General features: G+C 61.8%; 2 protein-coding genes across 5 annotated transcripts in view; one reads left to right on the top strand and one right to left on the bottom strand.

Annotated features, from left to right (window-relative positions):
• Positions 1-1,602: 1,602 nt before the first annotated feature.
• Positions 1,603-15,798, bottom strand: MGST3 (microsomal glutathione S-transferase 3). Of its 3 annotated transcripts, none has more exons than XM_028530646.2 (6): positions 15,442-15,798; positions 5,365-5,549; positions 4,329-4,402; positions 3,501-3,558; positions 2,708-2,780; positions 1,603-1,868 (listed from the first exon to the last, which is right to left on the bottom strand). In XM_028530646.2, the coding sequence occupies exons 2-6, from the start codon at positions 5,479-5,481 to the stop codon at positions 1,729-1,731; spliced, it is 462 nt and encodes a 153-aa protein (XP_028386447.1). In that variant the 5' UTR covers positions 5,482-5,549; positions 15,442-15,798; the 3' UTR covers positions 1,603-1,728. The 3 variants fall into 3 exon arrangements, with proteins under 3 accessions (XP_028386447.1, XP_028386448.1, XP_035871730.1); XM_028530647.2 differs by having other exon boundaries at positions 5,365-5,488; positions 15,442-15,549; XM_036015837.1 differs by lacking the exon at positions 15,442-15,798 and adding an exon at positions 14,755-14,858 and having other exon boundaries at positions 5,365-5,488.
• The window catches only part of RXRG (retinoid X receptor gamma), a 99,840-nt gene continuing 90,506 nt past the window's right edge, over positions 14,495-23,828 (top strand). The window contains exon 1 of one of the 2 annotated variants that reach the window (XM_028530644.2): positions 14,495-14,885. The gene's annotated coding sequence lies outside the window, so the exon portion shown is untranslated. Of the gene's footprint in view, positions 14,886-15,712; positions 15,798-23,828 lie in introns of those variants that run through there. The other variant, XM_036015835.1, reaches the window with a different exon arrangement.

The following is a 23,828-nucleotide window of genomic DNA, read 5'->3' on the forward strand; positions in this document are numbered from 1 at the left end:
TCTGCAGCGCCACCTGCGGCCAGCCGGGGGGTGGGGGGGCTGGGATGTGCAGTTGTGGGGGAGCCGGGAGCTGAACGGACCAGGCTGGGGTCCCCATGCCAGCCCCAGCACCCTCTGACGGGCTGGGGCTCCTACAAACGGCATGTCAGCCCAGGCTGTGACGAAGTGACGGAGAGGACGGACTGCTCTGAAGGCACGCCCTGTTGAGGTTGCAGAGGTGAAAACCCACCTGTCCCCAGGGGCCCTGCCTGCCTCACTGCCACCTGCACCCAACGTGACGGGAAGGGGCCTCCACAGGTGTTCCTGTCCCTCCGGGTGTGTTCGCTGCCTGACAAAACCTGGACAGACAGAAACGCGCCCCCCAGCTTAGTGCAGGTTCTTCCTTCTGTTACTTTGTAGCGTCAGGACCCAACCCCCTGCCTTCGCCGTCACCTCCTTTCTCAGGGGTCGTCACAAAGTACAGGGTACACGTCACAGCCTCACAACTCTCTGGGCGCTCCTCACTGCTGAGAACTCCTCACAGACCGAGTCACCCTGGGGAGTGGGCGGGCCTAGTCCAACCCCACCGGATGCCCGGGGGCCCCGGGGGGACCTGTGGCCAAGGCTGACCGTCCTGGGCTGACCAGAGCACGCTCCCCCCAGATGCCTCCTGTCCTCCAAGGGACAGAGGGCACGATAGAAAATGCATGGATGTCAGACTCGGGCCCAGGGTCCCATCCTGTCCTGTCTCGGGTGCTCACAGCTACTGAGCACTTGAAATGCAGCGAAAGCACCTGAAGGCCTCCTTTTGTTACATTTTACACATTGCGGGCAGACAGCCCCATGCGGCCAGCGGCTCCCACACTGCACAGCACAGACCCGGGCCTTCGGATCCCTCAGTGCCGCTTGCGGCCACTTCCGTGTGTGGAGCCACCCCCCCCCCCCCACCGCCCTTGTCCCTCCGCGCCGCCCCCGAGTGCTCCAGAACCTGTCACTCCTCACGTGTAGTTGCTGCGTGTCTCCTCGTCCGTTTGCACAATCTGGTCTTTGCACCCGAACGGGGGCGATTCCGTTCATCTCCGTGGAGTTTCACCTCCTCCTCCAGTTTAACCTCTGACTTCAGTTGTTAGGCAAGAGAAGCCATCTTCCACAGTGATTTTAAAAAGGATTTTATTCATTTTTAGAGAGAAGGGAAGGGAGGGAGAGAAGCATCCGATGCGTGACAGACACATCAATCGGCCGCCTCTTACATGTCTCTAACTGGGGACCCGGCCCGCAACCCAGGCATGTGCCCCAACCGGGAATCGAACCAGCGACCTTTCAGTTCGCAGGCCAGCACTCAGTCCACTGAGCCACACCAGCCAGCACGCAACAGTGACTTTTAAAACCCTTCTTTATCATCCTGTGTATCAGCCATCGCGGGCCCTAACTAGAACCAGCACCTTCCTCCTCCAGCCCAGCGTTCCGCAGCTGTGGGAAGTGCCGTCACCAGTTAGACGTCTTCTGGCCTCCGGTATGGAGTCCGCGCCGGCTGGCGGGCCCGCCGGCGAGTGTGCCCCACCCCCTTGGGCCCCGTTACCACCTGGGAACGGCCCTCAACAGGCAATAACCGTAGAGTCGGGGTTACATACGAGGCTGATGCCAGATAAACTTTATTATATTTAGAAAAAAAAAAGAACTGGAAATAAAAGTCAGTCGCTCACAACGGAGGAGCGTGTTGACCGCCCCGCCCCCGCCCCCAACGCCCCCCTAGTGGCAGCACTTGGACCCCCCGCCCAGGCCGCCGGCTTTAACCCAGCCCAGGTGCTGGAAGGCGGAGCACACGGTGGTGCCCATCAGGCCGAGGAGGGCGATGGAGCCCAGGGCGCCCCTGTTCCGCTTGCTGGGTTCTGGAAGAGAAGGGGAGGCCGAGGTTACGTGGAGGCTGCGGGGCGGGGGGGGGGGGCCGCCGCCTTTGGCGTCCCCGGAGCGTCCCCTCGGGGAGTCAGCTGGGGCCCCAGCCGTCCGGTCAGCCCACTTTCCGCAAAGTAACGTGTCACGGCAGGGGGGCTTGGTCCTTAGAAGGATGTCGGGATAACACCTGCAGCCTCGGCAGCGCCCCCCCTTTCTTCGAAGATGCAAGCACGGCCAGAAACGGTTGGGGCGTGGGGTGCGCCCCCGAGTCAGACCCTCCGCCTCCGCCTCCACCCAGGGCGTCCACATGGCGGATCCGGGTCCTAGGCAGAGTCCTGATCTTTCTCTTCCTCTTTTCTTTTAAAGACTTTATGTGTGTACTTGCAGAGAGAGGGGAAGGGAGGCAGAGAGGGACAGGAGTCGCCTCTCACACGCCCCCAACTGGGGACCTGGCCCGCAACCCAGGCACGTGCCCTGACTGGGCATTGAACTGGTGGCACTCAGTCCACGGAGCCACGCCAGCCAGGGCTACAGCCTTCCTCTTTCTAAGCCTCCGTTTCCCCATCTGTAAAATAGGGGAATGTCATCTACATCACCGAACTGTTGGCAGGCTTCCGATAGTGATATGCAAAGTTCTTAGAACAGCAACCGACACACAAAATGCTCAGTGAGGGCAGTAAGTTCTGTTACCATTCGCAGGTTCGTAAAAACAAGGTAATGGGCCTTTCACCCAGACACCAGGTCACACCCCCTGTCCTTAGAGCCCAGACAGGACGGGAAGCACAGGAGTGCCAGGGCCCCGTCTGCCTCCCCGGGCGGGGTCTGCCCCACTCACCTCCCGTGTAGTAGCCGTAGGCGTAAAGGACGCGTCCGACGATCCAGGCCAGGCCCAGGCCCGAGGCTACCCTCTAGAAAAAAAGGAGGGGCGGGTGACGTGAGTGTCGGCGTTCACGGAACGGGCAGGGCTGCAGGAACGAACATTTAGGGCTGACTGCACAGCACTGTAGCCAAAGTCCGTCTTTCCACTCCCGGGGCCGGGGGTCCCCGCTCTGGTGGGTCGTGAACTATATACAGACGTGGCTTCCACAGCTGGTGCCGACCGGGGGACGCCACAGGCTCAGCTCCGGGAGTGGGGACACCGGACGTCCGGTCAGAGCCCGGTCAAGGGGAGACACCCTCCGTCCAAAGCAGGACCCCCAAGGCGAGTGAGCCGTGCCGGCGGCCCGCCCCGAGGCCCGCCCCCCCTCTGACAGTCGCGTCACACACGCAGGTGCCTACGTGTCAGTCCCCGAAGCCGCCGCCCGCCTGGTCCGTTCGCCTGGGTCAGCTCAGGGCACCGGTAAGTGTGTGTCGCTCAAAAGAACGAATACAGAAAGGAAAACGCTGATGCACACAAGCCTTCTAGAGTCAGACCTGGGTTCAAATCCTGACTCTGCAACCCTGTAGCCCTGTGACCTTGAGCAAGTTGCAGAGTGTCCACCATGTTTCCTCTTATCGGCAAAAAAACGGGACAGTCTGCCCACTTTAAAGAACTCGGTAAGGAGTAACTGAATGAAATCGTTTAAACGCAGGGTGCCCGGCGGAAACCCATCGTACCCCAGACGAAAGCAAGCGCCGGACTCACTCACCGGGTGGTACACGCCGCCCACGGCCAGGAAGAACAAGAAGGGAGGGTAGACTTCCAGCCTGCAAGAGACGGAGGGCACTCGTTGAACCAGGGCCCCCGTGAGTGCGGTTACGTAGCACGGGGAGCCCTTCACTCGACTCGCCGGGTTCGACGCCTGAGAGGGAAATGGGCCCCCGTCCGAGGGGGAAGGGCAGAGCCCTGGCCCGCCTCTGGGACCAGCGGTGGCCGAGAAGCCGGAGTGGGAGCCCGCCCCTCTAACGGGCTGATGAGGGTGGCCTTGTGACTGGGGTGGGCTTCCTTACCGAGCTCGGGGCCCCTCCCTCCCTGGGGTGGGGAGACTCCTCGTCACTTTAGGGGGGACGTGCTACGTGCCCGTAGAGATCCGTGCGGCAGTAGGGACAGTCCTGAAAAGATTACCCAGCATCCCACCGTTCTAACGCTCTTCACTTTGCTGAACACTCAATCTGTTCACTTACAAGTTTTCCTTTAAAGATTTTATTTTATTTATTTTTAGAGAGAGGGGAAGGGAGGGAGAAAGAGACGGAGAGAAACATCAGTGTGTGGTTGCCTCTCATGCGCCCCCTACTGGGGACCTGGCCCACAACCCAGGCCTGTGCCCTGACTGGGAATCGAACTGGCAATCCTTTGGTTCACAGGCCGATGCTCAGTCCACTGAGCCACAGCAGCCAGGGGAACTTACAGGTTTTTTTTAAGGATACTTTTAATGGTCACCAACCTCGCTAAGACAAATGGCACTAACAGCCGGGGGTGGACAGAGGCACCCCCCAACCCCCCCACAAGGGGCGTGGGTGCCCCAGGGCCCACTCACGTGTTCTGGTGGGCTCGCTGGATGCAGTTGAAGAGGTGCCCGTTCTCCGGGTCCGAGCTGTACATGGTGGGGTACTGCGGGCACAGAGGGCGCGCTGGTCAGACGCCGGGACAGGCAACCACCAACCGGAAGCTGCTCCGCCCCCACGCATCTCCCCCCGGACCCCCGATATCTGGTCAGGGTCCGCTCGGTGTGGGCAGTGTCCGGGCCGGCTCCCAGAGGCCGGTCTGACCGGGCCCGTCCGCACCAGTCACGAGGGACGGAGGCAGCCTGAGCACAGACTTCACTGTGGGGCTTCTCACGCACCCCAAAGGCACCCAGGAAGCAGCTCCTGCCCGGAGGCACCCGACGCCCCGGCCTTGCGGGAGGCTCCTCCGTGGGGGGCCGACACTGAGCGTGTGAGAGCTTTAATGGACGTGTCCGTTAAAAATAATAATAAAATAACCCCCAAGAAACTAGGCATGAAAACACTAAAAGCAGCTCTGGTTGGGGAGTGGAATCGGAAGCTGCTAATAAACAGAAACGGCACCTGGATGTGCTCCCCGGGGACAGCCTCAGTGGCCGCCCGCCCCCCCCACCACCACCTCCGGGCCCGGCCTGGACTCACGGAGGCATCCGAGGCCGCCTCCCCGCGCCTGGCACCCCGGCCCAGGCTCACGGCAGCACCGCGCACCCTCAGCCTGGGGGGACACAGGACGGCACCACAGGCGGCCACACCAGGGAACAACGTGGCCATGGAACCCTCATTAGAAAAAGAGCACCCTTCCTGGCAGAGAGCTCCGGCCGAAGGCAGACTGGTGGTCTCCTGCCAGCCCACCGGCCTTTCTGCAGAAGAGCCGGAGTGAAGCCAGGAAGGACCCCCCCCCCCGCCCCCAGCAGGGTCTCCGTATTCTCACCATCTTCCTGCCGGAAAGGGGCGGGCGGAATTTCCGACAGGTGCCGCTGCGGACCCTAGCTAGCCTCACCTGTCCCTCCGGGCCGGAGGCAAGCTCTCGCCGGGGCGAGCCCGCCACAGCGCCAGCGCGCCCCCACTCACCTCCACCTTGTACTTCTTGCGCGCCTTGGCGACGTTGACCGCGAGGTGGGCAACCATGATGAAGCTGGCGGCCCCGGTGAGAATCACGAACCCGTACTCTTTGGAGAGGACGGCCATCGCGGCTCTGGGGGACAAAGCGCAGGTGAGGCAGGCCGGCGGCAGGTGCGGCCGGGGCGCGCGCACACCTGCAGGTCAGAGAGAGGCAGGTGAGTGATGCTTCAAAGAGGTGGCGGGAGATGCTGCAGATGTCACGCGACAGAGTTTAGAAATCACCCAAAGATGCAGCGTTCACAGAAGGTTCTGGATCTCACTGTCTGTTCCCTTTGGTGCCCGGGTGCTTTGGATCAGCACGGCACTACCGAGATGTTTCTGATTTCTGAGCTGCTCGCGAGGGGCGTCCACGTGGCCCCGTCTCCGGGGTCGGGACACAGGGGAGAGGGCCATCTCCAGCCTCAGCCCTGGTGTCACCTGCTGCCCCATCTCCCGGCCATCCTGTGTGGCCGCAGAGGGCGAGGGGACAGGGTGCTCTCCGAGCTGGCACGCTCCCCGCTCTCTTCCGGGTGAGCCGCTTGCAGGGCGCAGAAAGTCGGACGGGAACAGGAGCGCGGGCTGCGTGCTGAACGCCTTCGAAGATGAATGACCGAGCTTTCCGAGCCGCCGGACGTCCCCGGAATTTAGTGCCGCCTCTGTGCCACCGGGCCATTTCGAACGAAGCTGTCTCTCGCTCCGTGACAAGCTGCCCGGTGAAGAACAGTGCCACCAAGCACAGCTGGTTCAGGTCCCAGTTTCCAAGCTGAGAGCCAGCTTCCAGGACCAAGTGTCTGCACGGGGTGCCGGGGTGGCAGCCTGGCAGCGTGGGACGTCGCCTGGTGTTTGCCCGGCACTCCCCAGCCCCGCTCGCTGGCGCCCTCCCCCCAAACCCCACCTGCGCCACCTGTTACACGGGGAAATGGGAGCGCAGCGAGGGCAGGGCAGAGGTGAGGCCAGGGCGCGTTTTGGGGTGCTTCCCCCAATCCAGTGAGCCCAGGCAAGCCGTTAGCATTTGGCGGCATAGTCCTTGGCCTCTGCTCTTCCAACGTGAAGGGCTGGGGGTGGGAGAAGCCCGGTGGCAGGACCGAGTGCCTCCCAGGCAGGTGTTTCCACTGCAGGCCACGAACCCTCGGGAGCAAGCGCCCAGAGAATCGGCAGCTAGAATCGGGGGGCGGGGCGTGCAACTCCGCTCCTCTTCCAAAGCAGAAACGTGGTCCGGGAGGTTAGACCCGGCGACCGCCCCTCTCCCTGCACCTTGCTGAGGCGACACGGGATGGTTTGCAAAGGACTGCATTGCCCTGGCGGGGACCCGGAGCGGGGAAAGGAGACAGCTCACCTCCCCAAGGCTTCCGAGCAGCAGCCACAGACCCAGCTGCGCAGGGGCAGGGGCAAAGCCCGCCCAGCGGCTCCGATGCCTCCTTGCACCCCCCGCTGGTGGTGGGGGTCCTGCTCCACAGGTCACGGGCCACACGGAGCCACGTTCTCTCTGTGGGGCTGCAGCGGAGCTCCCAAGGGAGGGGCGTGTTGTCGGGCACCCTCTGTGCCGAGCACGGGGGGGGGGGGGAGCTGTGCTTACAGAGGCCTGTGGGACCCCCGGAGCGACCTGGCATCCCAGGCGGCTCTCAGGAACGACCCCCCGAAACTGTGGTGACGCCCGTGGTTGCCCCACGGTGCCTGGAACTCAGGAGGAAGCACCCGGCCTGCTGAAGCCTCCTTCTGTTCCCCCCGGAAGCCCAGTGGAAACAGTGGGAGCGCCCACGGCCGCACCACTTGGAGGGGGGAGTCAGAGCCCAGAGAAGCTGCTGGACACGGAGGTCCGGCAGGGACCGGAGGCAGGTGAGGTGTGTCCTTGGGGGAAACGGTCAACCTAATTCGATCAGGGGTCAGAACACCTGTATCTTGGGAATCCCTTTTTCCTAGGAGCCCGGGGACACAGGGAGGGACTTCCCAGGCCTCAGAGACTGGCCCCTGCAGCTCGGCCCGGGAGCAGGCCCAGGGGACTGGGGCTCCTTGCGCAGGGCCACGCCCGGCTGGCACACCCGCGCCCTGGGCTCCACCCACCCGCCCGCAGCCCGCAGATAGCTCCCCGGCTCCGGCTCCAGAGGCCGCTGATAAGTGGCCCCTGCCTGTCTCCGTGCACGCTCCAGCGGGTGGCACGCTCCAGCGGGCGGCACGCCCTGCCGGGTCCCCTGCAGTCCTTCATCTGCCCCCAGATAAGGTGCCGGTGCTGGGGGCTCCGCCCGGACTGTCTTCTACTCGGTGCTGACACGCAGCCGGGGCCAGGAGCCCCGAGAGGGCTCAGCGCGCAGCGGGGCGCGGACTCTTGCCCCCCAACACCCTGCGCGCTTATTTGTGAGCCGCGGCGCTGCGCCCCAGGTCACACGGTGAAGCTCACGTCTGCACAAACACAGGTGTATCTAGGGCCGTACGGGGTGGGGCGGAGGCAGGTTTGCTCACGCGGAAAATCATACGAGAATAAATAACACAAGAGCCAATGCCGTGTTTCCCGTACTCAGGGCCGCCCCCCTGCTTGCTTTTGTCCCGCCCAGTGTGTGGCCCCGCCGGGTCTGTGCCGGTGCACGCTGCAGGGGGCGGGGGTGGGTGGCCCCCAGCGGGACAGCCCGGCAGGGGGTCGGTCCCAGTCCTGGAGCTGCTCTTCCCTCCCGGCTGGTTGTCCCACCGGGAATGCAGCTGAGCTGGTTCAAGGACCTTCTCCCCCGCACTATTTACCATCGCGGACGCAGAAACAGTACCGACGCCCAAGCACAAAAGACTGCGCGATGCGACGCGGCGCAGCGCTGAACCTGTCCAAACGGCTACCTGACCGCGCGCGCCAGGTGGAGAGGAACCTGCGTGTGTGTGCTACAGCCTCGGTTTTCTCAACGACGGAAAACAGCTGAAGGAGAAAAGAGGAAAGGCAGAGCCTACTGAGTTCTAGATGGCTCAATTACGGATTTTTTCTTTGCACTCTCCTGTGATTTCCAAAAGGAGCCAATATCTACCCCAAAGTTACATAAAGACGGCCTGGCCGTAGTCGGCGGGGAGGAGACGGGAGCAGGCAGCGGGGGTGGACGGCGCCGGGCTCGGGTCCTGCGGACGTGAGGAGCAGGGGGTGGGGAGTCTGCACCCCCACACGGTGCCCGACCCGCCGCGGGCGCTCATCGGCGCTACCCATCGGGCTACGTTCCGTGCGCCCACGCTCTGTGGGCTGGGGCTTGGCCCGATTCGGTTACGAAGGGGGACGTTTGAATAAATGGACGATGATGGGCGTGCGTTCCAGCGTTCATCATTGAGAACTGCTATTTTAAACTGGCAAACGAAGCTTGGAGCTGTGTGGGTTCCCCTCCTTTTCTGAGCTCGAGCAGCCAGCAGGCGCGACTGCGTCCACCCGCAGGACCCTCTGAAAGCAGGGGATTTGGGAGACAGCCCTCTACCAGCGCCGACTGGGGGGGAAGCAAAATGGGTCTGGTCCGCCGGCCCCTGGCAGGGACGGGTGTGTGTGCACCTTCACCTGTCCTCGTTTCCCTGTGCCTACTGTGTGCCTGCTGTGTGCCTACTGTGTGCCACTCCCTGGGCCGGAGCTGCAGGCGAGGGGGGTCGCAGCCAGACTCACCACCCCCTCCCATGAGGCTCGTTTCCAGTGGGTGGGGGGAGCAGAAGGTGCCCCAGCAGGCCGCCAGTTGCAGATTTCCCCCTCACCGCGTGGTCAGAAGCTGGGCACAGAAAGTCCCCCCAGAAACGGACCCTCGCGGGCTGGGGGAAGGCAGGCGGCGTGCCAGAGGCGGCGTGGGCTTCACACCCGCGGATTCCTGGCCATCTGGAGACGGGTCAAAACCGCGCACTAGGAGAGAAGGGGACATCGAAGGGTTAAGGGAACCCGAATCATTCGAACCAGTTTTTCTTCTTTCCAATCCTCACCTGGGGACATGTTTTTAAATTGATTTTAGAGAGGGAGGGAGGGAGGGAGGGGAATGAGAGAGAGAGAGAGAGAAATATGAATCGGTTGCCTCCCACAGGTGACCCCCTCTCAGCAAGGGGTCAAACCTGCAGCTGCCTGCAGCCTTCTGGTTCCTGACGGAGCCCAAGCTCCGGAGCAGCCCGCCCGGCCCCGGAGTCCTTCCTGCTCAGCCAGACACCCTCCGTCGCTGAGTTCAGAGCAGTGATGCCCTGGGGGACTGGACGTCCTCACTCCGGGCAGGCTGGAGTCCCGTGGCGGACGCGCCCCACCCTCTCCGGGGGGGGAAAGTGGCGGGAGCCGAGACAGGGAGAGTTCTGAGCCGGCCCTGCGTCCACACACGGCCTGCACGCCGGGGAAGCCACCGAGGTTCTCTGCAGACGGGAGACGATGGGCCGTGACCGCTGCCGGGCGGCTGGAGGATTCAGTGACGTAAACTACATACGAATGCAGACGCTGTGAACCGGGCTGAGGGCACACACGTGTGTCAGCCCATGTGGGACGTGTGTCCCGGGCCAGGAGGTGCGGCGTTCTCTGCCAGTCAGTAACGAGCTTTTACTCGGGCGTGCATTCTGACGCTGCGTGGAGTGGGTTCGGACTCACTGGAGGGCTGGTCTGCTCAGGTTTCCAGGGGGAGTGGGTTTCCTGGCGTGGACAGCCTGCCGCATCCAAGAACCCCGGATTCCTTTACTCCACCACGCTCTACGGAGCGCCTGCTCTAGGCCAGGCCTGGTACAGGCGTGGGGGACAGAGTGTGAGCAAGATGGGGTCCCTGCCTGCAAGACACTGCCGTTCCCGAGACGACGAGAGACAGACAACAAACACCCAAACTCGCCCCGAGAGAGTGGCCTGCGCCATGGGGAGTGCCCGTGGTGGCCGAGGGCAGGGCCTGGATGCTGTCCTAGGACCGCCGTGGACCGGCCCGCCGCGGCAGCTGCCTGGAGGAGGAAGAGACGGCCGCCCCGCATCCTGGGGAGAGATCGCTCTGACCGGAGCCGCCAGTGCAAAGGCCCTGGCCGAGGGCAGCCCAGCACAGTCAAGGCCGGAAAGGCGGTGAGCGGCATGGCTGGCCCCAATGAGTGGCGGGAACGGCAGGACATTGGGTTAGAGGGGCTGTCCCGATCATGAGAGGGGCCTGGGGGCCACGTGATGGTCAACTGTTCTTGCGTCTCCCTCCAGGGACGCGGACGACGGGCGCAGACCCCGCATGGAAGGGGAGGAGGAGTTCTGACACGGAAGAGTGGCCCCCTCGGCGGAGACACGCAAGCAGACTGAGGACGCTTTGGCTCTGGTGACGGGGCCTTCGGGCGCAGCTTTTCGGGGAGGGGCACAGGTGGCCGGCAGCAGCGGGCGAGGGGCAAGCCCGCCTCCTGGGTCGGCCCACTGCCCTCATGACCCACCCTCACGCCACGCCTCCGCCCGCGACTGTGCGCGCCCCGGTTTCACACCGATCAGTGGGCTGCTCCGCCTGCCCCCGGACTCCACGGGGCGAGGAGGCCAGAGGCAGTTGGTTCTGCAGGATGGGCCCCCTCCCGACGGGCGTGCCCACGGAGCACCCCCTCTTGCTTCGGCTCCTCGGACCGGACCGCGGGCTCCGCACCCGACAGGTGGGTCCGACAGCCCCGCACCTTCTGGGGGCTTGATCTCATCAGTCTGGCCTGTGGCGGCCACTCGGCTCCCGGCTCCCCCTTCACGGTCGCTGTCACCCACCGGATCACGTGCCCCGCTCGCCAAGTGAGTCAGCGTCCAAGGCTTCTCCCCGCCCCAGAAGTGAGGCTCCTTACACCGAGCACGGCCAGAGACTGTCGCCTTCGAACCGTGGATTGGGGACGCCCGACATTCTGGGCAATGGGCCGCACGACTTCAAATGAGAGGGCGATTTAAGGATCCAGCGGGACCGCCAGCTCGCTCCTGGGAGTTTTCGGGGCGCTTGCCCTTCACAGGGCGGGGTGTGCAGATCACAGTGCACGTCAGGAGGAGGGAGGGCCGGCCCCTTTAGAGGTGACCGCGCCGTAGTCCAAGGGTGTTCGGCCGTGTCGTTAAACAGCCACCACTTGGCCGTAGAAAGTATTCAGGTTCCAGTGTTGTTTGGATCCTGACCCTGGGGGGGCTGTGAGTTCACCCCTGCACCGGGGGGCAGTGGGGGTCGTGGGGGGCACCAGGACGCTCAAGTCTGGGTGCTGCTCCCCGCTCAGCGGGCTGCCTATGCCGACTCCGCCCATACCACACACCAGGGGAGCAGACTCCCCGCTGCGTCCCCCCAGAGCACAGGTTCTGTGTCGGAGGCACTGGACACACGTGTCTGCATGGAACTGCGTGTCTGTCCCCTGGGAAAGCGGGGGCCCCGCTCGTCGGGGACCTGGGGAGAACATACATCGGCAACAGGACGGAACAGGTCCCAGGTCCCTTTGCTGGCGGGACGGCACTTTCCCGGACAGACTTTTGACTCGAAAGCTCTTGACACAAAAGGGCGAGCGTTCCCTTGATGTGGTGACATCTCACCTAGACGCCCCCGGGTCACGCTGGACCCTTTGGAGCCTGGCCTCCCGGGAGGTGTGGCACCGGGGACAGGCCACAGAATATTCCCCACGGTCTGAGGGTGGCAACCTCGGAGGCCGGGAGACAGCGGGGAGAAACCACGGGGTGCAACCACGGGGCGCAGAGGAAAATAAGAATCTCAGCGATTCCTTCAATGGGGCTGATGTGTCCAAGTCACCGCAGGACAGACAGGCCGTTTACCGACGGGGACTGCCCGCCCGCCGCCCTCACCTGCCACCGGCCTGGGCGCTGCTCAGAATGGCTCCTTCCCTCCCAGCACCAAGCCCCACGGCCCGCCCCCTACTGGACACCGTGCTGTCCACGGAGGGGCCGTGGGGGCGCTCCTGACCGGGAAAGGAGGACGCAGACCAGCAGAGGGACCGAGCACGGGGGGCAGCGAAGCAGGGCGGGACAGGCTGCGGTGGAGGCTGTGTGGCACAGAGACCGTGCCGCATGAGCGAGAACTGGCTTGGGAGAGGCCACGGGCAGACGGCACGGCAGGCGCGTGGCGTGGAAGACGGAGAAAGGGGGCCGGCGCATGGGGGTGGGGAGCGGGGTGGGGGCAGGGCGGCCGGAGAGACCAGTTGCTTTTACCCGTGACAGTCGTCACCGGCACGTTTACTGTGTACCGCCTGCTACCCCCTGTCCCCAGGGGCTCGCCAATCTCCCTCCACGCGGGAAGCCCCCCCCCGAGCGGCCCTGGCAGGGGTCACGGTTTCCACTCTGCAGCGGAGGGGACAGCATCAGGGAGGGCACTCCGGCGGCCCAAGGTCACACAACAGTCACAGTGACGGCCTGGACTCCCACGCCAGGCCGTTGGGGGCAGGCTGTGTGCCCTCCGTCCTGGGCGGCCTGGCAGCCACCTTTGACCGCGCCGGCTCTCAGGGGCAGCATGACAGCAAGGATAGAAAGCCAATCATTAACGCCGGATCTGTGAGCGATTAAAGCCTGAGATCTTTGTCAATGGAAGAAAGAAAAACCCTTGGAAAGGGTCCAAAAAGGAACTTTAAAAAAAAAAATGAGTGCCGGCATCGCAGTACGACAGCCGAGGAGAGCTCACAGGAAGGGAAGGGCGTCCTTTGCCTCCCGAGTGCCCAGGTCTGCCAGGAGACAGGCTGCCCAGGGACGGGCGCCCCGTGTTCACGACCTGTCCCTTAACCGGCATTACACAGGCACCGAGGACCACAGGGACACAGGCCCTGACTTCCAGAAGAGGGAAAGAAGGCCTCTCAAGTGGGTCGCACTGACACCACTTGGACTTCCCGTCACGAGAAACACGGCCGATGGCAGTCAAGTCCCAGCAGCCGCAGGGCCCCCCCAGGGTGCAGCAGGGTCCCCCCAGGGTGCCAGCCTCGGGGAAGCAAGGAACCGCCGGGCCGCCGGCTTGCGCCCAGGACAGGAGTCTGCCGTGCCTGCCTGCACCGGCCATTCCCATTTCCGAGGCTGGAGAGAGAGCATCGCTTATTTAAAAAAGCACCCTAAGGCACCAAAATATTCGAACCCAAGTCCCAGCTAATAAACGGGTCAGCTCTAGAACAAACTCAGGGGAAACCTAAGAGTCCAAATGCTGAAATCGTTACGGGTGTTTGCAAACGCATTCGGAAGGCAGTCCGCCTGCCCTGTCTCCTCACCGCTTGCCTCCCGCACGCCCCAACTGTGAGAGCGCGCGCAGGGGAACCTGGGAATTCTGTTTTACACAGCGGCCGCCCGCTCGGTGACCGCTAAATCCTTCTTTCCAGAAAGGTGGTAAACTCAGAACAGGGACCCACAAACAAATTGCAAAAACCGTAGCCGTGTATATATCCTTTTAAACAAACACTGCTTTAAAAAGGCGAAACGGTTCACGGTCAGGCGTGGTTGGCCGTGGGGCTCTGAACAAGGATTCAGGACGTTTACAGATGAGCGTGGGGAACAGTGTGTTTGAATGCAGCCAGCAGCGCAGTGAATGACTGGGCTGACTGGGCACTGGGGGACTTTCCGACAGACTGATGTGTCATCTCATCACTCCAGGTTGTTCGGGGGCTGTTCGGCGCTTCCCTGGATAATGGGCTCTTCAAACCCTTCCTTTAGGGCACTCAGTCCGCACTGCGCTGTCCTCCGATTAGGAGGTTCCCCTCGGTGACTGTCTCCTTGGAGAGCGAGGCCAGCAGGAGGACTTGGAAATGCGGGGACACTGCCCTTCTCCGGTCTGTCCCCCCCTGGAAGGAAGACCGGGGTGCAGTTTTTAGGGCTGGCTGTGTGGTCTCCCTCTGCCAGCCCTAGCTGTTTTATATATAGTAACATGGGCCGGGGAAGATGCTTGACGATGTTTGCTATTTCTGTAACACTGTGTCAGAAGGGAAGCTTAACACATCTTCCCGAGGGGTTGAAAAGTACTTGTTTGCATTTAGATGTTACTTTTATTGAACCCCCTTACATTGAACTCCTGGGAGGAGGAACATTCTTGATCCCCTTCCTCAGGTAGTGGTGGGAGGTCCATGGAAGTGCGTTCACTGAGCCGAACTCAGTGGACTAAATAAAACACTGCCTGTGACCCTGACCGACACCCGTGGGAGCCTCCCCACACTGCAGGCCTGCACTGACCTCAGACATCCCCAGGGAAGCCCTGCTCCGGCCCCCAGGCACAGAGGAAGCTACACCCGGTGGCCGCCCGCAGTCCTGCACGACCATGCCTAGGTCCCTGGCACATCTGCAGAGCGGAGAAGTCCTCCATCCAGCGCGCCCCACCCCCTCTCCCACCCAGCCTCCTGCCTCCGCTCTCCTTTCACCTCCTTTCCCACACTTGTCCCCTACGCTACAATGTAGCTCGTAACCCCGTGACTCCCGGGGAAAGTATCAGCAGAAGCCACAACTCGCGGATGACTCACCATGGAGTCTCCGGCTCCTTCCACCGCCCCGCAGCGCCACCAGACAGCGGGGAAGGTGACCAAAATCCAAGGCAGAACCGTAAATGAAGATCCCGCCCCCTCCAGCGCAGGGTCCCTGCTCTAAGGCTGAGGTAGGAAATGCCCCGCTTTAAGGTTCCTATGCAAACTGGCAAACGTTCCTGCGCAGCAGGAGGAAAACAAACGCGATGCTCTGGGGACTCTCGAGAGGTCCCTAGCAACACAGCCACACCTGCAGCGGGCGCCGGGCTCCAGGTGGCCTCAAGCCCGGAGCTACCCCTGGGCCTGCATGGCCCACTGCCCCGCTGTGCCCCGCCGGCCATCCTCCGCAGCAGAGCTGCAGCCGGCAAGGTCGCGTGCGCGCGCGGGAGGCGCGGCGGCGGGGACAGGAGGAGAGGGAAGGAAGGGACTTCGGGAGGGTTGACCTTGAGAATCTCCCTGAGTGGCAGATGGCACGGCCAGGCCCAGCTCAGACGCCGCAAGCCCACTCCATCCCGGGAGGGTGCAGGGCAGGTGGAGGGCGAGGGGGATGGAAAGGTAGGATCTACGGACAGGAAGAGGAAGAGAGAGCGCGTCCCTGTTCAGCTCGGGATGACGGAGTTACGGGCAGTGCCCAGAGCGGGGGCTGAGGTGCCCCCGAGGGCCGGCGCCCCCGCGGCGTGCACTCACCTGGATCACCTCGGAAGGGCTGGTGCAGACCCCAGGTGCGCGGCGAAGTGTGGGTGCAGCGCCCGAGGCCTCTGGCAGGACGGGGCGTGGCTCGAGAAGGCCCCGCCCTTCCCCAGGGCCACACGAGGCCCCGCCTCCAAGGCCAGGGTCTGCTTGCGCTTTTGAATGACAGCCCTAGGCTCCTCCTTGTGAGCCAGAGACTGAAATTTCTCGCTCCTCACGGCTGTCCATTGATTCGCCCCTTCCACTCCCAAATTTACTCATCTACTCCCACCCACGAACGCCTCAGTAGCTGCTTTTCCAAAGTGGCCTTGCCAGTTCACGCTTTCCGGATTGGGGTGGCAGAACGGTCGCACGTAAGTAGTTTGTCCCCACTGCAGCCACCGTAGCTTGGGTCTGGGCGATGCGCAGGCTGGTACTGCGCGTGCGTGGAAGTAGGGCGCACCCGGCGGCGGGGGTGGGGTTGGTGCGGCACGTGCTCCGTGTCCGGCTGCGGCCGGGGCCGAGGGAAGGGGCGTAGGGGTGTGCGGGCCCGCGCGTTTCCCCGACTGAGTAAGGGTTCCTGTTAGTCACTGTTGTGGAGAGCCCGAGCCGAGCCCTGCCGCGGGGTGGCGGTACCCGCCCACGCTGCCTCCCCGCCCCCCCCCCCCCCCCCACTTCGCCGTTCTGTTTCCAAGAACGGCCGCGTGGCCTTGGGGACCACAGACCTCCGATCGCGTGCACGACCCTCAGTTGCGCGTGGAGTCCCGTCGCGGGCGGCTTGGCGGCGAGGGCGGCCGCGGGAGCGGGACTCAGGAGTCGCCCTGGCGCTGTGAGCCCGGCTCGCCCGTTCGCTCCGACCCCCTCCTCCTGCCAGGGCGCCACCTCTGGCCCCCTGTGCGCGCCGGCCTGTCTGAGAGCGCCTGGGAGCCCAGCGCTTCCCAGCGGAGGTGCGGGAGGCAGGGCTGCAGGTCTCAGAGGGCTGCAGGCGGCGTGTGGGGCCCGGTTTGCTGGGCTGGCGTACCCGCACCCGCGGAAGCCGGGCGAGGGCTCGTGAAAGGTCTCCTGGCGCTGTTTCAGCACCTTCCAAACTTGATCGCGCTGTCAGCTTCTCAGGTGCAAGCAAGAAGGCCTTACACATTTCAGGGTTCTGGCACGTTCCTGGGGAAGGGCTTGTTTTACTAAACACGGAAAGGAAGAAAATAGGCAAGCATTGCTTCTTTATGGAGGGAGATTCCCCTCCCCCCTTGCTGCTATAGACCCTGTGCCCCTCTTCCTGTCTTGAAACTTAATCCCCAGTGTGTTGGCATTTAGAGGTGCGGCCTTCCGGAGGAGGGGATTAGTCCTGAAGGTGGGGCGCCCATGAATGGGATTAGCGCCCTGGCAAAAGACCCTGGAGAGTGCTGTCGGCCAAGGCTGTCTGTCATCAGACACTGAGTCTGCTGGCACCTTGACCTTGGCCTTCTCAGCCTGCAGAGCTTCCAGAAATAAATGCCTGCTGCGTAAGCCGCCAGCCTACGGTGTTTTTGTTACGGCTGGAAGGGAGTGAGTCACTTGCTGGCTATTCTCTGGAAGAAAAGGCCGTGGGAGGTGATGGGACGAGTGACTGAAGGATCAGGAGCGGAATGCTGGCGTTAGAAACTGCAGCCTTTACCTCGAGACTCTTCTCCCCTTCCTTGGTTTAGTTTGTACCACGTGACGTCTTAGGGGACTCAGTGAAGTCACTGGTTTATGATCTGGCGCCCCCCATCCAGTGTAAGTTGAATGAAGGGGATGACACGGTCTATTTGCCGCCGTATCCCCAGTGCTTTGAAGGGCCCAGCATACAGTTAGCACTCAATGATTCCTCATTATTGATGGATGCACGAACAGTCCGTTCCTGCTGCCTAGCTGTCTACAACTCCCTGGACTCCAGACCTTTCTGTGAAGCCTGAACCTCTAGTGACCCTGGCAGTCCTGCAGCCTTGCAAGACGTGTCCTAGGCTGCAAGCAAGCGGGAGTCCCCTTCTGGTGCCTGCGTGGCCACCTCACGTATTCGGCAGAGGGCAGGGGCTACGTCACTGCCCCCACCAGGGGCGGGGCCTGGCTCCGGTCCCTCCCTCTGTGGGCCTGGGACTCAGTCCTGCAGGGGCATTCCAGAATACCCATTACATAGCTGTGTGATTCCGGGGGAAATGACGTAACCTCTCTGAAACTCGTGTGGTCTTTTTATCTGCAAAATTTGTCCACTCGACGTGTATTTTGCCCGGCTGTTGTGAAGATAGCACATAGTCAGGGCCCACAGTAGGTGCTAAGTAAAAGCTGCTGTTCCTGGTTCTTGTTGATGGCGCCTCAAAATGGTCTTGCGAATCCCTCTGCCTTCGCTGAGGGCCGACCCGGACACTCACAGTAGTGTCTTAACTGGCTTCCCTTGCAAAGTCCCTCTCCCACACCCACAGTTCCCTCTCCTGAGCTGACTGACCGGCCTCCGGTTTGGGGGCTGAGCAGCGCCTCCAGGCTGATGTCCAGACTCGCAAGCACGCCGGTTCCACCCCGCCCCGCCTGGTCAGAAACAGGGAGGCCCCCGGCGGACCCCAGTCTCCTGCAGCCGCAGCCCTGCCTGCCCCGGGGCCCCTGCATCCCGGCTTCCGTGGCTACCGTTTCCTTGCATTTGAAACATGGTTCCCACCTGTGGGTGCATTCCTAAATAAGAGAGTTATTTCTTCTGTTTATGGGCTCTGTTCAAATGGAATGGCACTGGAATTTTGTTGTGTCTTGCCTCTTTTGCTCAATGTTAGGTTTATGAGATTCATTATTTCGTAGCGTGTGGCTGAGTTCATTCACTTGCATTGTAATATTCCACTGCCTACTAAATAACACAAGTCAGTTCTAATGTTGCATGTTCGGATTGTTTCCAGTTTGGGTCTCTTGTAGAAACATGCTTTTAGGAACAAACATACTTATAGATGCCTTTTGGTTTATGTGCACCAAGTTTAAAGGTCCGGTTCTTGGACTGGGATGGGCTGTGTGAGTTTCACCAGCCTTTCTGTAAATGTCAGCACCCTCCCTCTCCACCCCCGGGCAGCCTTGCCGGTGCTTGGCGTCATCAGACTATTAAATGATTGTCTATAAGTTTCTTGCTGGTGGTCAATTTAGTTTCTCTTTCTCTTGCCTTCCAACCTTTGTTATTACAAAAGCTGTAAGAAACCCAACCTCATAGAATATCTCGACAAGATTTTCTAAATATATTTATAATATATGTCTTTATTAGTGGGGACGCTAAGTCAAGGTGATGTAAATATTGTCAGATTTCCCCCTCTCCCAGCCTGTGGGCACAACCCAGAGCGCCCCCCCCCGCCCCCCCTCAGAGCTCCCCAACCCCATGGTCTTCAAAGGGTCGTCAGTTGCACAGATGTCTCGTTTTTGTCTTGATTTGCACATATCTAATTATTAGTAATTTTCACTATTTATTCATTTGTATTTAACAGCTGCATTTTTTTTTTGCCATTATTGAACACTGCTCGTTCTTACCTTTTGCCTGTTTTCATGTTAGATGTCCTTTTTTCCTCCCCAATTCTGCAAGTGGTTCATCGTCCTGGGAGAGTGGCTTTTGCTGCCATGTAGGTTGTAAATATTTTTTTTTCATTTGCCACTGATTTGGGGTTTCGTTTCACTCTCAAGCTACAGAGAAAAAACATTGTGTTTGAATTTACCAGTTTTTTATTCTTCGGAAGGCCTTTGCTACCTTCGCGCGTGCATCCTTTCTGAAATGGTGAGGTTTAGTTGCTATTTGCTTCCTTGATACAAGTTAACACTTGGGTGATTTGTGTGTGAACCTCTGAGGCGCCCAGCTGAGGGCGCGCGCATCAGGGACGGAGCCGCCTCCTCCCAGGAGTTTGTCAGTGGGTCCGCGCTTCCTTTCCTGTTTGAGTGTCGCCTTCGCTGTGAACTGAAATGCCATTTGTATCGGGGTCTGTTTTTTTTTTTCTGATTCTCCATTTTATTCTAATGATGTCTATTTGTTTTTCCCCCATATAAAAAGTTTTGAATCTTGCTCCTGCCTGGGTCTTACTAAGCAAACATTCCCTTTCCCTTGCCCCGCAGTCGGAGCCTCACCCGGCACACAGGGCGCGGCCCCGGGGCCCTGCGAGCCAGGTTGTGTGGGCAGGGGGTGGGGGCGTGGCCACTTGGCACAGCACACCGGCGGGCCGGGCCAGGGTGCGAAAGAGGTGCATTCTGTGATGCCTGATCAGGAAGAAGTGCCCGTGGGCACGGGAAACCGCCAGTTCGGCAGGGCGGCGTACCATAGGTAGGGCCCGTATCTTGGGGCAAAGTCTGATCACATTTAAAACAACAGTGTAACCGGTGCGCGGGTGTTGGTCGGTCCTTAGTTCTAAGTAGTTACAGTGTAACCCAGCTGCAGGCCTGGGGCTCAGCGGCTGGGGGTGGAGCTGGACCTACTTCGGGTCCCAAGGGGAACGGGTGTGGTGCGACTCGGGCTCTCTTCCACCCTCAGCAAATGGCTCCGTTTTGGGGAAAGAATAAAGGCCTTTAAATCACACGGCTCGTCTCCTGTGCACTACTTGGATGGCGCACGCTCTCAGATGCATCACGACCGCCCCCTGAGTTCTGGCGTGTCCTTCCTGCGGTCTCCGCACAGGCCCCGCCCCCGGGCCCCGCCCAGTCCTGCCCGCGCGGAGCCAGCGCCTGGGACCCTGTCTGTCGCGGGTTCTCCAGCAGTGCCTCCTCACCTCTGCACGTCGTGTGTTTGCCACCGTACTTCTGGCTGTCACTTTCAGACGCTGCCGCTTGACTCTGTGCTGTGACAGTTGGCTTTCACCCCCCTCTGCCCCTCCCCCATCCCTCTGTGCAGTGCGTCTCCTTCCGCCGCAGCCATGTGCCCAGGCTCTGGGCCACAGATCTTTTCTGACCTCTGTCCCCAGGCTCTGCGCTCGGCCTCAGTGTGACCGGTCCCGGACGTGCCCAGGTCCTCCCGGAGCTCTGACGGGGTGGTGTTCTCACCTCAGGGGCCTCTGCTCTGCTCACTGGGGGTCACACGCGTGGTGGGAGGTGTGACAAGGGCTGTCCGTCCGTCCCTCCGTCCAGTGGAAGCAAACAACTGTGGATGGGGCTGGTGGCTTCTGATTGGAAAACAGCCTGATGGGTAGGTGACGGGTGGGTCGTGCCAAGCGGCTCCTCCGAGGGGCAGCCTGCTGTGAGGTCCTGAGTCGCCGGCAGGAGGGGCTCCGGGCCGGCCTCCCGTGCAGGGCAGCACACCAGCTGTGACGGTCACGGCGAAGCCTCTGCAGAGGTGGGAAGGGCCAGCAAGTGCTGCTGTCACCGGGCACAGGCGGCCGACGCCAGCCCTGTGGGCGCACAGTGCAGGAGGCCAGAGAGACATCTGGCCGGTCAATGCCAACACGGGTGTGGAAGGCCCGGGAAGGCGCCTGCAGGGTGTGCTGAGGCTCCCATGCCCGGTCGCGTGCTCCTGATCTGTGCGTGTCCCGTGCCATCCCGCTGAGTCATCCCTCGGGGAGCTGGTGAAGACCCAAGGGTTGCACCGCCAGCTTTCAGGAACCTTCTTTCCCAGCCAGTTCTAACATGTGGGAGTGTTGGTGCCCAGCATAGCCTCTGGGGGGAAACCGGGGCTGGGGGCCGAGAGGAGGAGGGACTCGGGGACTTTCTGTGCCCCCAGCTCTCCGCCTGGCCCGCACAGGTCCTTGGAAACACAGCCGAGAATTAGCAGACGCAGTCTTACCGTGCCAGCTGGAGGACACGGACAGGACAGGTGATGTCGCTTAGAGGAGGGGCGGGGGTGAGAGAGTCGGGGCGCCCTGCCCGGGCCCTCCCTGTGGGAGGGAGCCGGTGTCTGCCTGCCCCAGCCCCGGTCCTGGAGGTGGCTCCGCACCTTACACTGTCAGACCAAGTAGACTTGGGGGCGGGGTGGCGGGGTGTTTTCAGGACACGCGGTCTGAGGGCGCAGGTGCGCGGGGCTCCCGGTCCCAGCCTAACCATCGTATGACCAGCGGTCGAGACGAAGGCAGCTTGGAGAAAACGGCTAGGGCTGTGCTGTCCCATCTCTCACGGCCCCGTTCTCACGGCCCGAAGTGGAGTTTACCTTGCAACCCACCGTGGGTGCTCAGGCCAAGGCACACACAGGCTGGGATTCGGGGAGGTGGCCGGAACTGGGGGTGTGGCCATCGCGAGGCCCTGAGGGTCCCCAGAGGTGGGAGATGGCTAGTCTGGAGCTGGGTGCAGGGGAGACGAGGTTCTACCTGTTTCTGAATGTGCCCCAGGGCACCTTTTTCTTCTGCAAACCAGGGCTCTGAGTCCGCAGGCCTTTATCTGCAGCTCGGCCAGGGAGAAGTGTCACCAAGCGCCTGAGGTGTCTGCCGAGGAAGCCGAGCCACACGGTCCCTCTCACTGGTCCTGGGGGAGCGAGGCTTCCTCCCCGCCTGCCCCTGCGTTCCCTACGAAGCTCTTGTCCTCGTGACCTCTCACCGGGGCTCGAAGCTCTTGTCCTCGTGACCTCTCACCGGGGCTCGCAGGCGTCCCAGGGTCACAAAACGCTTTATTCCTTCACAATAAAATCTGTGCAACGTATTTCATTCTCTGAACGTAATTCCCTGTCTCTGCGTGTCTGATCTTCTTGGACAAACTCTCCTTTGCTGCCCTGTTTGCTGTCTGAGCCCTGGGGACACCAGCGCGAGTTCCGGCTTTGCTTCCTTCGCCTGAGCCTGTGAGTAGGGGCTGGCGGTCAAGGTCAGGACGTCTCTGACCTTCAGGGCTGTTAGGGGAACTCCCGAGCGGCACCAGAGGCCGGACTCCATCCAGAGTCTTCAGGGCTCGGGCGGGCGGAGGCCACGTGGTTGGTGTGTGGAGGCGTCACGCAGCCCGTCTCCCTGGCTGGGGGTGCCCAGGCGGGCGGCAGGGTGTGCGGGGACAACCAACTCCTGCCGCTCGTCCCCTTCCACCCCGAGCGTCCCTGACGCTGGCGTTCGCAGTGTCCTCGGTTTCTGGGAGGAGGTGGCTCTCCCACACCCATGCTTCTCTCCCTCTCTCTCTTTCTCCTCCTCCTTCCTCTCTCTCAAATCAACAAACACATCCTTGGCTGAGGATTAAATAAATAAATAAAAAGAAAATTAAAGAGATGCCGCACACGTGTAGGCCTTTAAAAATCCATCTCCCAGCCCTGGCTGGCGTAGCTCAGTGGATTGAGCGCGGGCTGGGAACCAAAGTGTCCCAGGTTCGATTCCCAGCCGGGTACATGCCTGGGTTGCAGGCCATGACCCCCAGCAACCGCACATTGATGCCTCTCTCTCTCTCTCTCTCTCTCTCTCTCTCCCTCCCCCTCTCCCTTCCCTCCCTCTCTCTCCCTTCCCTCCCTAAAAATAAATAAATAAAATCTTAAAAAAAAAAACATCCTCCCTCAGGACAGGTGTGCTTTCAGAAAAAGGACGCGGTCTCGGCAGCTGAGCACGATTCCTGTTTGATGTGCGTTTGGTGGAGAAAGAAAAATCCACCCTGAGGGGCACGTGACGTGGTTCTGACACGGGAATGGCCATGTCCCCAAGTGGCCTGAGCGCGGCGCCTTGCACTTGGAGCCTGGCCGGCTGGGCCCTCTCCCCAGTCACCCGGCGTCCCGTGACCCCCCCCCCCCACTTCAGCGCCAGGCCTCGGCCAGGAGTGTGACCCATCCTCTGGGCCAGCAGCTGCACACCCTGGGGTGGCAGGGGCAGAAGTCACCTAATTAAAGCGGCCTCAACCTTCTCCGCCAGGGCAGCGGCTTCTTTTCACGCGTGGAGATGGAGGGCCATCTACCCACGGAGAGACAGCTTAGGAAACTTTCTCCGGTTCGCACTGGGGCTCAGCAGTTCCCGTTGCCCCGGACCTTTGGGACGTTCCCCTCATCTTCGCTCCGTTGTCCTCTCTCTCCCTGACACCCGAGCGCCTCTCCGGCCTGCGGAACAGGGCTGGCGGGGACCCGTCACCTCGCCACGCTCCCTGGTCTGCGGACAGTATTTCTTGCTCTTCACGCACCACCTTGCTCCACCGACCTGCCCGAATCTTCCCTGGGCCCAGCACCAACAGGCTGCCGCGCATGTCCGCTGGGGCACCTGCGCCCACCTGGAGCAATGAGGGTGGTGAGGATGAAGATGAGGATGAGGATGAGGATGGGCGGTTTTCCTTCTTGGCTCCGGGAGCAAACCCTGGGACTGGGGACCAGTTAGCTGCTCCCCCCTCAGCGAGCCCTGCCAGGCCCCCAGCAGGTGTGATCTCCCGGCAGGTGTGATCCTCAAACCATCACTCTGCTTCGGGCATTATTACGTAGCAGCGCCTGATTGGTGGGTCATGGTGAGCACGTAAGAGAGGGCGGAGCCCTTTGGTCAGAATCAGAAGTTTGGCAGCCTGTGCGTCCGCGAGGAGGC

The sequence above is a fragment of the Phyllostomus discolor genome, chromosome 14 (genome assembly GCF_004126475.2).
Source record: "Phyllostomus discolor isolate MPI-MPIP mPhyDis1 chromosome 14, mPhyDis1.pri.v3, whole genome shotgun sequence".
In the NCBI taxonomy this organism is placed as follows: domain Eukaryota; kingdom Metazoa; phylum Chordata; class Mammalia; order Chiroptera; family Phyllostomidae; genus Phyllostomus; species Phyllostomus discolor.

Coding starts and splice junctions, on each gene's coding strand:
- MGST3 (XM_028530646.2), bottom strand. CDS start 5,481: ATGGCCGTCCTCTCCAAAGAGTACGGGTTCGTGATTCTCACCGGGGCC. Junction 4,403..5,364: donor GCAAGAAGTACAAGGTGGAG/GTGAGTGGGGGC, acceptor CTGTGCCCGCAG/TACCCCACCATGTACAGCTC. Junction 3,559..4,328: donor CAGCGAGCCCACCAGAACAC/GTGAGTGGGCCC, acceptor CGTCTCTTGCAG/GCTGGAAGTCTACCCTCCCT.